The sequence below is a fragment of the Cariama cristata genome, unplaced genomic scaffold (genome assembly GCF_000690535.1).
Source record: "Cariama cristata isolate BGI_N322 unplaced genomic scaffold, ASM69053v1 scaffold7592, whole genome shotgun sequence".
Taxonomy (NCBI): Eukaryota; Metazoa; Chordata; class Aves; order Cariamiformes; family Cariamidae; genus Cariama; species Cariama cristata.
In genome coordinates, this window is record NW_009604381.1 from 69623 (window position 1) to 84127 (window position 14505).

The 14505-nt window shown below is 41.3% G+C and overlaps 1 protein-coding gene across 1 annotated transcript in view; it reads left to right on the forward strand.

The window, feature by feature from the left end:
• GADL1 (glutamate decarboxylase-like 1) overlaps positions 1-14096 on the forward strand; it is a 72703-nt gene extending 58607 nt beyond the window's left edge. Inside the window, exon 14 of the mRNA XM_009695578.1 lies at positions 13923-14096. Coding sequence (XP_009693880.1) covers positions 13923-14096 — 174 coding nt within the window. The remainder of the gene's footprint in view (positions 1-13922) is intronic.
• The last annotated feature ends 409 nt before the right edge of the window (positions 14097-14505 follow it).

The following is a 14505-nucleotide window of genomic DNA, read 5'->3' on the forward strand; positions in this document are numbered from 1 at the left end:
TCAACCACAGAAAAGACTTCAGAGCAGTGGCAATTCAGTACAATGTCAGAAGGTGACTGAATCCCAGTGCCCTCAGGTCCTGGGAGCATTCCTCCTTTTCCAGCCTAATAGGTATGAGGCCACTGTGGTTCCCTGCCCCCAGGTCCAGCGAGTACACGTATTGCCATAGGTGCACATGTGCACACGTGCATGCATTCGCACACACACACAAAATCCATGATATACAGACAGCTGGCTGCACAGGTCAACACAGAGAGTAATGTCTTTACTGGCACCCCCATAAACACATATAACAGTCATACAGACATGAACAGTATGAACAACCAAATTCTCTTCAGCTGCTAGGGTCTGAAATCTTGTGGGGTAAATATATCCACATTGTGGTCTCTCTGGTAGCTGGTCTTATCCAGTTGCTGGCACCTTGGTCTGCAAACCTCTCGGGTTGCAGGTACTCGGACCTCTTATCCTGCTAGCTGGCTTGTCCATCTTGAAGTTCACTAGTGTTCACACATCCACACAGAAGAAAGAAATGGGATTTAGTAAGAATTAAGGATAGTCTGCAGTGATTAAGTGCAGGGTTCTGCTAGGTAAGTGTACTGACCAGCAGTCTGTCTGTCTCTGACTGCCCTGTTTATCTTCTTTTCCCTCTATTTTCCCACACTTGTTCCTCCCTAATCCTCCTTGACTTCTCTCTGTCCACACCTTTGGTCCTTCACCTCACCCATAATACGTTTTCTACAGTCCCAGAATTTTCTTCCCTCTGCATCCCATAGTAAGTACTGTACCCCTCACCTGACATTTCTGTGAGAGTTTTTCATTTATTTCTCTTTGTGGGTTTCACACTAGGGGCAAGTGTCCTCCTGTGAGAGTCAGAGAAGTAGTCGATATGATGGGCTCCATTTTCAGTGGTCAAATTACTACGGTTGCTCTGCATGTTGGTGTTTCTCTGATCCTTGCTGGGTCTTTGTGTTCTCTGTGGTTAGCCTTTCATCACACCACCTAATGCACGTTCACCACGTTAGACACCGGAGGAGCACTTGGTTCCCCTTGAACTTTGGATATCCTCCCTCTGCACTGTGACCAGCACAGCTCTTGCACCTACCCAGCGGGTCCATAGCCTAGAAACAGCAGAGGAATGTGGACTTTAGATATCTTTAATTTAAGATAAACTGTCTGCATAGACTTCAACTTACCTTGCTTTACCCATGTAAAACTTACGCAGAGATCTTGCACTGAAGCCCATGGAGGAGAAGTTTTTCCAAATTGAGCCCATCTCTCTTAGATGCCTACTCTAAGATGAGGTGAATCACTCTCTAGGGGTGCCTCTTTTTCTCCGTTAATTAAAGGCAAAGCCCAGATGACTAGCTTAGGCTAGATGTTTAACTTTTAAGACTGCCAAAATGATGGGAGTTGTATCCTACTTTCTGCGTTTTACCTTCAGTGCTGGAGGCCATGTCTGTGGGCAACACATGAGGTACGGTTCAATGCACCTAACACTTCCTCTCAAGCTATCGCTCCCCTTATGTGATAGACTTTTACAGAAATAAGCAACTGCCGTCTGTAAACAATGCAGGTCCTGATGGACAAATACTGTCAAGGATCAATATAAGTCAATATACGGAGCTGAACCGTGGGAACTGTAGTCTATATTACTGATGTGTGTGTGACATAAAGAAGATGGAGCAACCAGGATTTGATTTTCTGCGATCCCTCATGTCCTCACTAAGTCTTCACCAACAGTGAAGTTGACACTGGTCGGCAGCCCTAGGTGTGCCCTGTGAGCGCATGGAGTGCCAGCGCCGGAGGAGCTGGCATCTGCACTGCGTGTGGGATGCTCTGCGTTGCACCCTGATGCCTGAGTTCAGCTGTGGTTCCTTCAGCAAGGAAACCCCTTTGACCCAAATGGCAACGAGTTTGTGTGTATTCTGCAAGAGTATTTGGAAGACAAATTTGCCCTAAAAATACCCTATACTGCTCACTAACTCACCTGAGTGATGTCTAGCTTTGGCATAGAGTTGTGATTAAGATCTTGGTCGGTATTTCCTTTGTGTGTGCCTCAGTTCCTTCCAGAGATTAAGATGGAACTGATAGTATTTCCTCTTATCTATGAAGTACATTGAAATATGGGGATGGAAAGCACTGTAAAACTCCGAACTAGAAGGAATTTTTCACATACTTAGGAGTATGACTCCTTTTTCTTTTCCCTGACAGCAGCTACTTATTGATTTGTGTCCGTGCTCCTTACCTGTCTAGTGCATGAATAGTAGATGGATGTGGCTTTACGAGTATCAGGTTTTTAAGACAAATGAGAAAGTTTAAAAAATGGTGTAGTTCAAACCGAGCTTTTGATTCCCTAGCTGTGCTGGTCCTGGCAGTAGAATGGAAGGAAGATCTACAGCAGCATGAAGGAAGAACCCAATGAAATATACAGTAATATAGTCATAGCAGAGAAAAATAAGTATTTCTATCCCCAGGTATTTAATTTTATTGGAAATTATATGATTTAATTGTCAAAGCACAGTAATTATGACCCATGCAATACTAACGACTATTGGCAACAAGGCTCATGAGAACACACAATCTAATTAGCTTTAATGGGATGACTTTAATAATACATTGGATTAACATCTGTTAGAACCAAGTATCAAGATTTATTGTTCTCTGAATAAATATTGACCTCTTGCTCTGAGGTCAATAAATCTTAAGCTTGTCTCCATTTAAATTAGTATCTTCTTACTACGTTAGCACTCTTCTGTTTCCTATCCCCCACTTCAGTAGGAGGAGAGGGGAGCTGCACTTCCCTCCTGCTGCATCAGACGCTTCTTTAAGCAATTACCAGAAAACATTGAATTTGCAAATAGAGGAAAAAAGCGTTGAGCCCTAAACTCTTTGTCCTTTCTTCACGTAAAACTGCCCTTCCTTACTGTTGCTTGATAAGAAATTTCAGAAATGTTCAGAAAAGAATCAATTGGCAGTAATGCCACAGGAAAAGTGTGTAGCTTGCAACATCTGCTTAGTTACGCAGTCTTTATTCTTTGTAATGTTGTGAGTGGTGTCAAAATATTTGGGGGGGTGGGTGGGAGGAAATCCTGCTCCTTCATGTGTACTGAGATAGGAAGTTTTTTCTACGACTTAGATTTTATTTTGCGCTTCAGATATTTAAGCACGGGTTCCTTTTAACTGTAGGTGTCTCAAAAGGATTGAGATGGAATGTGTTTCTTTTTCAGGCCTACAAGGGAGGAATTTCTTGTTACTCTCCAAAGGGATCAGTATGGTCAGAAATACCTACAAGTCCTACCAAATTTCTTATAACTGAGGAGAGTTCCTCTGTAAGCAGTAGAAAATACTTGAGACTGATACCCTTTCAGCAGATATTTAGACCTTCCCTTCAAATTTCAGGGAGTTACAAGGAAACATGTGTTAGTCTAACTCTACTGCAGGTGAATTCAGCTATAAAACTCGCCGTCACTTCAATGGCAGACTTCTGTAGGTGAATGTTGTTTAATGTAGAGAATCTTTTCCAGAGCCACTGATCAATCGGAAACTTTATAAATTTTGTAGGAAGATTATTTGTATTTATTGAATTCTGCAGGACCTTTTCAATAAAGGAAGTGAAATCTAGCAGTCTTTAACGGATTAGTTTTATATAGTAGATCATAACCACTTTCAAAGATCAAAAGATTGTTCTTGCTCTCTCTCTCTCTAGTAAAAAGATCTATGCTGGTGCGGAAGCCTGACAGAAACGTGCAAGTTTTTCAGCCTGCTATTTTTTTCCTTCTAATTGTACCGTTTTTACCTTTTGGTGTGATTTATAGGTAGCTGTGACACTAAGGGAAATTGCGGCGTTTGCCATGGTCCAGAGTGAATACCTGGTCAGACTGGTGAAAGAATACGGTTCTGGAAGCAATTTGGTGTTCAGCTTTAGAGGATTTAATCTGTACCTCTGAATGCTGAGCCATATCTATAGGGGTGTAGGGTAGGCCCAAGGTTAGCAATTTTTTTATTCCATGTATTCCTTTAAGGTTACAAATCTCTGCAAAATGGATGCTAAATTTTGAGCCCCGTGTGCCTTTCCCCCGCCAACTGTCCTTAAATTATCTGGGGATTGACTGCAGTCTAGTTCTATTTAGCTAAGACTTTTATTAATCATAACTACCTATATTTTGGTTCTTTAGTTTGCAAACACTTGTAGGTGCAAATCATTATTTTTCACTTCGCTTTCCACCCTTTCAGACTGCAAGAAAACTTGTGAATTTTGAATCCCTAGGGATCCTGCTTTGTTCTTTCAGTTTCCTGGGTGTCCGTGCATTTAAGCAGAGAGGTTTGTAACATACGTTGCATTTAAGTTGTGGATTAAAAAAAAACCCAGGAAAACATGCTCACTGGGCATGAGGAGAGGAGGAAAGCTGAGGTGGAATGAATGTTGTCCTGGGACAAGATGAACCTGGGAAAAGTGTTGTTGACTTTGATAGGGCTCCATGTGGGAGGGTTTGGTGGTCTTTATTTCATGACCAGATGGGGTTTTAAATAAATGTGTCTTAGGGAGGCAAAGTATTTCTAATAACTGACAGTTATCGGTCCTACATTTCAGTGGGTGGAGGGGGAAAGATCATTGTCTTTGCTAAACTGGGTGATCAGAGCAGACAGTAGCCTTGCTTTTGTGGTAGCAGCCTGGGTCATGGTAGACACCATCCCCTCATTCCCCCCAAGAGATTGTAAGCAACCTCTAGGAATGTCATTATGATGTTTCACAAAAGACACGAAAGAGATCTAGTTTTGTTAAAATACTCATTTTTCTTTAGATCTGGTTAAAGAATATGAACAAAGATGCATTACTGTTCTTTAATCCTTACTGTAACGCAAATACAGAAGGTGCTGCTACCTTATGGCAGAAGCTGACTTGTGCAAGCAGTAAATAAGATCTTAACGGTTGGGAATCATTCCAAGTTTCTGAAGTGACATTCTTTTTTTTTACACCAGAAGCGTGTTGAGTTTTTGAACTTGTGCCGCCATATAATGTAGTCTTCCTGTTGTAAAGTGCTCCTCCCAGCCTCAGACATTCACATTGCACCGCGATTTCTTTTTTCCCCCAGTGGAGTAGAACAGAAGCTCATCCCTATGCATACAAACTAACAAGGATTTTTTTTTTTGATTAGTTACTCTTGTTTCCAAGGTGGCAAGCTACCCTTTCATCCTGGATGGAGAAAGGGAGCTTGTCTTTGGCAGGGTTGAAAGACTAGAAAACCTAGTCACTAAAATGGGACCTTAACAAAACATTGAACAGAAGAACCTCATGCACACTAAAAGCTTTTAAAACAATTATAAAGCCAGTAGCACTCAACTCTCTTGCTACTGTTTAAACAGATCAGAGCACTGGATCCATGGCGTTGTATGCTAGCTTTTGGAGTTTTCTTAATGCCTACACTTTCCACACGGCTTGTTAACAAGACCTCAGTAAAGCACCACAGTAATGATAGAAAAATAATAAGAAATTCACGTGAGTCATCTTGAAAAGCCACATGTGCTCCGACAGAAGATGACACGGGACCGTGCACCTGGAAAGCCGTGCTGTTCACCAATGTATGTTTTAGGTGTAAATAAAAACGTACACAAACATCTTTAAGTGCTGACTCTGTTCTGGGTGCTGTCTGTTCTGCCTCTTCCTGTCCAGAGGCAAATACCATTAGTGCAAAAACCTTTGTCTGAAGGCTATTTTTTTTTGTTGTTGCATAAATGACCGACTAAAGAAGTCATTTAAGGCAATCAAAATCTGAAACCAACCCACCATCTCCTATTAGTCAGGTCATTTTCAGTGATTTGTGGGGTTCATTAATGTGTCTTCTGGCAGAAAGCAACGGGTGAGAAGATGATGTGCAAAAGGTGGTAGCGTAGACGTACTGCACAGCCCTGAGTTGAAGGTGCATGGAGAATGTTGGTATCAGGAAAAAAATACAGCAGCATCTGTTCTCCTTTGATATGTTAGTTGCTCCGAAGAATGTGGAAGTGGTTAGTGCTATTTTGACAAATGCACTTATTTCTCCTTTTGTTGCCTGGTGTGGCACAAGGGGAGCATTGGCGCAACAGTGTACGGCAATAATTTATTAGTGGTTTAGGGATGTGGGCCCAGAACAAATTCTAGACAAAAGAAAAACATGTTTGGGTTTTAGAGAGCTCCTTGGCTACAGGAACAAAGCTGTGATTGGGTGTGCAAATATTTGGTATTTCGATTGTCCCGGTTGGGGTGACAGCTGACAAATGGTCTGAGTTTGTTTTTAATTATCACCAAAAGGGAAAAAGCCTGTTGTTTTAAAGCCAGCAACTGATGTTGCAGCACAAGGCAAGAAAAGTTATTTAACAATGGAGGATATACTTTCTCAGTGTTATAATATGTTGAAAGCACTATTACTTCCAAATATTTATAGCATTTAGCTAGTTTTGTGATTACAACCAACCAAGGAAAGTGTTTTCTTCACTTGCATTGCATCCAATGATCAATATTAAAATGCCAGCTACTGTTCTTAATACTGACTGATATCATTGATATCAAAGCTATCTTCTGCAGTCATGCTGGGAAATGCAGCAGATAGATGCTGTGACAGATGTTTGAGAAACCTATTTGGCACAGAGATTATATAATATATATCTTACTAGCACAGTAAGATATATATCTTACAGAGCACCCACGAGGTATCAGGGTCGATTACAATAGGTGTATGAACACATCAAGACTTCCCTGCCTGGAAGGGTTATATGCCTCCTGTGAAGGGAAAAAGAAACATGTTACCCAAAAGAGACGGAGTGGTTTGTCCAAACAGCCTCTGGCAGGGTTAGGGACCAGTCCTATTTGTGGGGTTTGTACCCAGTACTTCAGCCACTGTGCTATCACTTAAGCAAGACAAGAAGCAATATTGTGAAGATCCACTGAAATTAATAGCTCGTATGTAAAAGTTTAGAATTGTGTCAAAATATTTCACTGAATTGGGGTTTTGTTTACTCTTTTTTTTGTGTGTGTGGCAATTGCTGTACAGTTGTTGTTTTCTTATGAATATACATAGATCTGAACTGGTCATTTCTAGCAGGAAGCTTAACTTGTGAGACTTTGAATACCCATTAAGTTACTTTTCAGGTAACAATCATGAACTTTCAAATGAAAATTTGCCCCTTCTGGGATAACCAAAATAGATTTTCATAGTCAGATGAAAGAGGCTGTTCTGTATAAACTTGTCTTCCATTGCAAGGAATAATTGAGGCAAGAAGACAAAATGTATTTTCCATATTTGTGAAATCATGAGAATGTGATCTTTCCATTTTGACAAAAGGGTGACTTTTTTTGTCCTCTAGCTACAAATCTTCAGCCAATTTCTCATGCAGAATTCAGTACCTCGGAAAATTTCATCAAGGCTGTATTTGAGGAGGAGAAATAGTTTGAGCTGCTAATATGCTCCTGTCCTTTCAACGCTGTCTAGCCTGCTTTTGTGGATCCCTGGAAAGGTTATTGATTTACTGCGAGTGTGGCTTTCTCTAGTAAAAGCTGAAGGCTGCTTGCAAACTGCCACCTGAAGCAAACACATAAGGAGGAAATTTAGATAACTGCATTCTGCTTCCATTGAAGTGCATGGCAATTTTGAAAGGAATTTCAGAAGGAGCAGAATGGAGTCCGGTGACTGGGAGCCGCTGCTGCCAGCAGCTGGAATAGCTCTTCAGCTTCATGTTGCGTCGCTGCTCAGTGACCTGGGAACTGTCCAAAAGATTTGGAAAAAATCGTTTCTGATAGCAGTTGCCAGTATTAACACCCATTTTTATAGGCATTCTGACTCTGTAGCACTTGCTGGGCTAGCATGTTGAGAGCCATCCATGCTACTCGAAGATGTTCACGTGAGATTCCCAGCCAAATTTTGCCGACGGAACAGGCAGTCCCATGAATTTTCTCATGCTTTCTGTCTTTTCTGGGGGCCAAAAATTCTACAGATGTTTCAGTTAAGGAGTGTCAACACTTTTCGATCCCACATATTTATGGTTGTACAAATAAGGGATTTTTTGGTTTGGCCATTGAATTAAGAAACTGGAGTCAGTTCTTGGTTTTAGATGACCAGAAAGAATTTTTGTTTTCAGACAAGCTGAAATGAACCAATTTGCTTAGTTTAGGTTTCCTCAGTCCTTTTCTACTTGCTGCAATAAAAATGGGTCAATTTCCAATTGAATTTAAGTTTTAATTGAAAACAGTCTTTTGAAACAAATATTCTAAATACTTTTCTTTTAAAAATTTAGAAAACCTTTAGACTTTTCTGATTTATTTTTCTGGCTAATGCTATGATTTCACTTGGGTTATTTGTCAAATTCACGATTTTCTTTTCCCTGAAGCAAAATATTTTTGTAAATTCATTGCTTAGCATAATATTTTTTCCCAGCATTGTTATCAATTTACAACTCATTCCTGTTGCTTTAGTGTTTCAATACGAAATTTACAGGATGTTGCTTTTAAAGAGTGTAGCCTCTAGCCTACAGTTTGGAAAAGCTGTCGCGATATATAAACATCTGGTATGACTAGACTAATATGAATAGCATCTGTGAGAATGAGAGCAGTACAAGTAGCATTCGGGTAAGAGAGGTACAGTGTCAGAGGAATAGAAAATCATTTGTGATGGGACAGTTTGAAAATACTGAAATAGGTCTAAAATGAGATCCTTCTCAGATCAAGGGAGGGCATGGAGAAAGAAATTCATATCCAAGGTTGGACACGGTCTTCCATTATCAGCAAGCTATTCTGCAGTTGCTCAACCTGAGCTTTTTTGCACTTTTAGAATATCTGTTAATTGCAATTGTCAGAGATAGCATTAAAGCAGAAAAACAAGGGGCTAATTAAAACCAGTAGGTGGTTATTTCTTTCTTTAAGCAAGAAGAACAAGGTAGCATATTTGTTGGGAAATTCTGCTTCTCCTTAGGACAGCTTATTTGGCTATCCATACCCAGCAGCATTAGGGCGGTCAGGGTTGAGGGCTCAGTGGATTTACCTCATACGAACAAAAGAGCTACATTACTCTTTTCTGTCCCTTGTCATCAGAAAGCATCAGCTATTTTGGACTAAGTGTAGGACTTGAGCTATATGGTAATAGTGGGGTGTGTATTTTAGAAGTTAATGGGAGCGTGTGATTTGAAAAAGCTAGGCACCTGGTTATCTTATTATAAATTTATTTTTTTTTTTTTGTAGTTAGAATAAGCTTTTACAAACCAATTCTAATTACAAATCTCCATACTGTTCAACTGGAGGCAGCTTGCCATGAATGAATTCCAAAGCATAATACTGTGCCGTGAATAATGTGGTGGGAACATCATCTATTTAACAGAGCTGCTCTGGAGATTTCACTTTACCTAAGAAACCTATGTGCTAGGAAGTTGTTCTTACGTTAAGAACCAGGCTTACATAGCTTGACTACTGTGAGAATGGTTTCGGAGGCCTTGCTATCTGGAAGAAGAAGAAATGATCTTAAACGGGTGTTTCATCAAGTCCTCTGAAAGGATTTTAAGTGTCCAAACTTGGGAACTAGCTCTTGGAGACACTAGGTACATGATTCTGCTGAGAATGTGCTCAACTCTATTGATGAGTGCGTCTTTAACGGTGGTTGCTAAAGTCTGAGCTTGGTGAAGTTCTTGAAGTGTTGGAGAAACTTGCACTGAATGCCACTGACGAGTCAATTAGGGGGAACACAGTGGTTTTTAAGGTATTGCCCTGTGGTACGATTGTGCAGAACTACTCTTCTCAAGGATACTTGAGATATGGAGAGGGAGATACACTGATTTCCTGATCCTCCTGGTGCACTAGATACTTCAGGGGTAGTGTCCAAGCTGGTCCTGGCTACTTATCACACTGTTCTGTGTGTGAAGAAACATTGGCATCTTCCATGTGAATATATATGAGGGTCAGCTGTGGTCTGGACTCTTCATAGAAACAGCTTAAACTTCAGGGCTAAAACTTTCTGTTGTTTGTAGCGTGGCTGAGTGCTGGCTGAGAGTGGGAGAAGAGATTATCCTGTCACCCCGGTAAACAGAGGAGCTAAACCACTACGTCATTGCTGCTCTAGTTTAAAAACCTCTGCCGTTAGAAGTAAGGGAAGCACAAGACGTTACAGCCTCTCGGTAGGTCTGTGTAGGGAGACTGTGATGCACCCATCAGTCCTCAAGCAAAGCAGCTCCCTGGGTGCCTGGTTGCACCGTGCAATGTGTGCAGCTCTGCTGCAGGATGGCCTTCCACGCTCTGCACCTCCTCTACACCTTCCTAGGTGGAAGAACGGCATGTCTGATAGCTAATACGCTGCTGAAGTGAGCGTTGGAAATAATCATCTCCAGGGTGGACTGGCAGGGGAGGCCAGCGGTGGGAAGGAAGTGGTGAAGGAAGCAAAGGAGAGGACTTCAGTTTTAGGATACATTACACTTAAAATTCTGAGACTGTCGCACTGATGGGTAACATAAAGAATTAGATTTACAATTTGAAGTAAGTTCCGTAGTAAAGTAATTGGACTGGTGAAGCAATCTCGCTCTCCCTAAATTGCTTTCCGAGGAGCCTATCCTGAATGGGGCTGTGCAGCTCCTTCTGATACTTGAGCATCCTCAGGTCTCATTGACTTCCGCGGGAATTAAACTCATCGAACTCTTCACTAGGCAATTAGTTCCCTATAGGTCTAATTTTTCTGCTGCAAAGTGGTAGGTGCTTTTGCTTTCAGTTAGCAGTCATACCCTGTGATTCTCAAGTTCAAGCCTTAGCATGCATGTATCATTTAATGGTTCTTTTGTGAGACATGTACTTAAGCATTTGTGCACATATTCTGTTCCTTACTGCTCTCTGTGGATAGGACCCCTGATAGTTCTGTTACGCTGGCTGCATCACGTTAGCAAATAAAACATGCAAAATACTTCATGGGAAAACCTTTCCAAAAATAATCCTGTCAAAAGCCCCTAAGACAGTTTTCTGTTTTGTTTTGTTTCTTTTAAGTAGAAAGTGTTTGTTTTGCCTTCAGAAGGGGGTGGAAGCACTTCAAATTAAGAGGACAACTTCATTAGCATGGAGGATGAATCAGATAATAAATGAGATAATGAAAATGAGATTTTTCTACCTTTCTTTTCCATGAGAGAAGACTTACTGAAATGCGGTATATTTACAGTCCTCAAATTACTGAAGCTCTAAATGTTTTTGCTTTCATGGTCTCCATTTGTGCTACTGCACATTTTGGGATGATGGATTGTGGAGCACTGGGTGTTGAGATGAAGAGAATCAATAGTGTGATACAAAAGATGAAATAACTCTGATGGAACATCAATAAAGGCTAAAAGTTGCCATAGGGATTTGAATCTTAAAGAAGAGCTTGAGAAGGTATATTAAGAAGAATTCACTTCTCCCTTTGCACTTGTAGTGCCTTTATTCCATGACTAGAGAAGTCGCTTGGGGGTTCTTGTCAAGTACGGGGGTGAAGGAATTTTTTCTTTTCTCTATCTATATGGTGCCCAGCACAATGCCTCCCGGGCGCGATGTCTTCCAAGCATTGTCACAGTGTCATTGCTACCTCAGGCCATAGCTGATGTGACTAATAATGGAAGAATAGAGCTCTTAGTAGCCTCGTGTGCTGTTCAAAGGTGCAACACATGCAAACTGTAGGAGAAGTAAGAGAATTTTTATCACGCCGAAGTTAATTCACTGTTTAAGAGATGAAGTGTTGCAGGTCCGTACACTAGTGTGCCTAACCAGGAGTGTTCTCAACCGAGAGTCTTCCCGTTTGACTTCACCACTGAAAACTGTGCAAGAACAATTATAAGACCCAGATTTTGCCCTAGTGTTAGCACGGCACAATAGTGCCTTCAGTCATTTGTTAGGATGCACTTTGAAGTATTTGATCTGAAGCAGAGAGGGTCGTTTGCTGAGTAACATACTTTTCAGGGTGAAGAAGGCTGTCTTGTGCAAAATAGCTACCATCTCTATCCAGGCAGAACTTCAGTGTTTGTTTATTTTTTTCCTGAGTATGGACTAAAGGAGGTTAGTATGGAGTAATTCTGAGCTATAAAACAAGAAAACTGAGGAATCCTTGAATCATTTGCTAGGCAGAGAGAAATCCAGGTGGTTGATGGTATAGGGATATATTTGATGACTTTTGTTTCTAAATGCTGTACGCATTGCGGATACACAGCAGAATTGTGATTTCCTTGGTAGCTTTCATTAGGATCTTTATGCAGGAGGCACACCTGGAGCTCCACATTAGATTTTATGGATTTTATGGAAAAGGGTGCTATTGAATGTGACTGAAGGTATCACAGTATGCCTCTTAACATTTCTGCTGTAATTCTGTGTGTTCCTGTCCTCATTGTTATCTTCTTGTTTCCCAAATGTTTATCAGAATTACTTTCACAACTTATTTCTAATTTTTTGCTTGCAGCAATATGTAAAAACCCCCAAATTCTGATTGCACATTGCATTCTGAAAGGATATTCATTGCTTTCATGTACATAATTCATACTGATGTCACACTCTGGACTTCAGTTAGAATTCCGAGTCCACCGTTCTCATAGCTTAAAAAAAAAAAACCCGCTAAGGAAACACGTAGCTTTGTCACAAAGACAAAATCAGAGAGGCAAATTAAGTTAGAACCATAAACACTCCGCCTCTGAATTCAATCTACATTCTGAAGCAATGGTAATTTAGACATGTACCACTAAACAAGTATGGGAAAGGTAGGCTGTTCATGTTGAAAACCGTAGCTGTTTCTATCTAAGCAAACTGTATGGGACTTCCCTACTAAAATGTGCCATGTAAAAATAGAGCTATTAAGGGAAGGTCGGCATTATCATTTTTCTTTTGCAGATCAGGTGGTAGTTTCTGGCACTAACTTTTAGAGCTGAAATAAATGAATGCAGAAACCAAGGTTAGGTCATACACCTATTTGCTTAGTTCAAAGTCAAACCGTCACAAGAGGAAGAAAAGGAATGCACTGTTCTGAAACCCATTAGTGTTATTAGTAATACATTAAAATGCAACACATTTTAAAAAATACTACTTTGCTCAAAATACTTACATATGTTGAATTCTCTTCCAAGGAATAGGGTACTTACTCCAGGAACGCATTTAAGCTTATGACTGATTTCAAGCATGAGAACACAGAACCACTCACACGCTTAAAGTTAAGCACAAGATAAATTGGACAAGGTGCATAGCCCTGCTGGGATGAGATCAAGTGTTCAGCTATAAGGGCCTGGCTCTGCCAATCTTACTCATGGGTTTTTTTTTTCCTGCAGTGAGACACCTATGAGATTTCATCCCATTCAACACAAGAGTGGTGTAACCAAATACTACTTATGGCTTAAATCTAAGAGGCGAAATCTTAGGCTCCAGGATCAGGCCTTCTCCCTTAATATCGCATCACATTGACTTCTCTGGCAGCTTAAGTTTCACAGGGGTTCAGTGGAGAGTGTCCTCTAGGGAGAGTGGCTTTGCAGATGTGGCAGGAGAAGGGCATCAAGGGCGAGTAGTCAGGCTTAGCCTATTACCGCAAGGAAAGGCAGGAAACCCTGCCTTTTAGCAGCTGCGGTTGATCTTCTTCCTGCGTTCAAACCTTTGATCTAAATCAGGAAAACTAGAGACCTTAACCCAAGCTTTCCCATGTCACAGATGAATGCCCCAAGCAGCAGGCTTTTGAGGGTTTTAGGTCTTGTTTTGATTCTTCCAGGAGTCCCAGAACCTGAGGGTCTCAGTGCACAGTCCGCCTCTAAACCTGCAGGTCTGAGCTTTAATGTTCCTTGGGGCAGGCAGTGGGAAAGCAGGCAAGGGGTGCTAAACTCAGACGCTTCAAAAAACCTTCGGAAGTCACAAAATACAGTTCCTGCCCAAATCTGCTGTATCTCTGAGTGTGACATCAACCCATTTTTTTCCTCTCTGCTTTCAGGTTGCTCCTATAATTAAAGAAAGGATGATGAAGAAGGGCAGCATGATGCTTGGGTACCAGCCTCACCAGGGCAAAGTCAACTTCTTCCGTCAGGTGGTGATCGGCCCGCACGTTAGTCGCGAGGACATGGACTTCTTGCTGGATGAAATTGAACTGCTTGCTAAGGACTTGTAGCTGTAGCTTCATAGCACCAGGCGCTGCTCACATGGGATATTTATGGAGAGAGCACGTCAGCAGCGTTCTGGTGCTATTTTTGTGAAAGGTAGTAAAAAGCTTGACGTATAATTTGGAAACTGTTGTTTTACAGAGTGATGTTGAGAGCTTTGCAGGTAGAACACCCCTTCACAGGAAAGTATTTGCTGATGGGGGCTGAGCGTAGCCGAGGGCAGGCCGGTGCTTGCAGCACCACTGCCATTCTGGGAAGTGTTTCCTCAAGAAGGGAACACTTCTGAAAATGGTGTCTACGTCCCAGGGAGGGCAGCTATTTATGGGGTGCCTGTGCACAGTGTAGCTCAAACTGGTCACTTACATATGCAGGCAATACTCCTCTGAAGTTACTGTTAGGAATGGTTTTAGCTCAGTG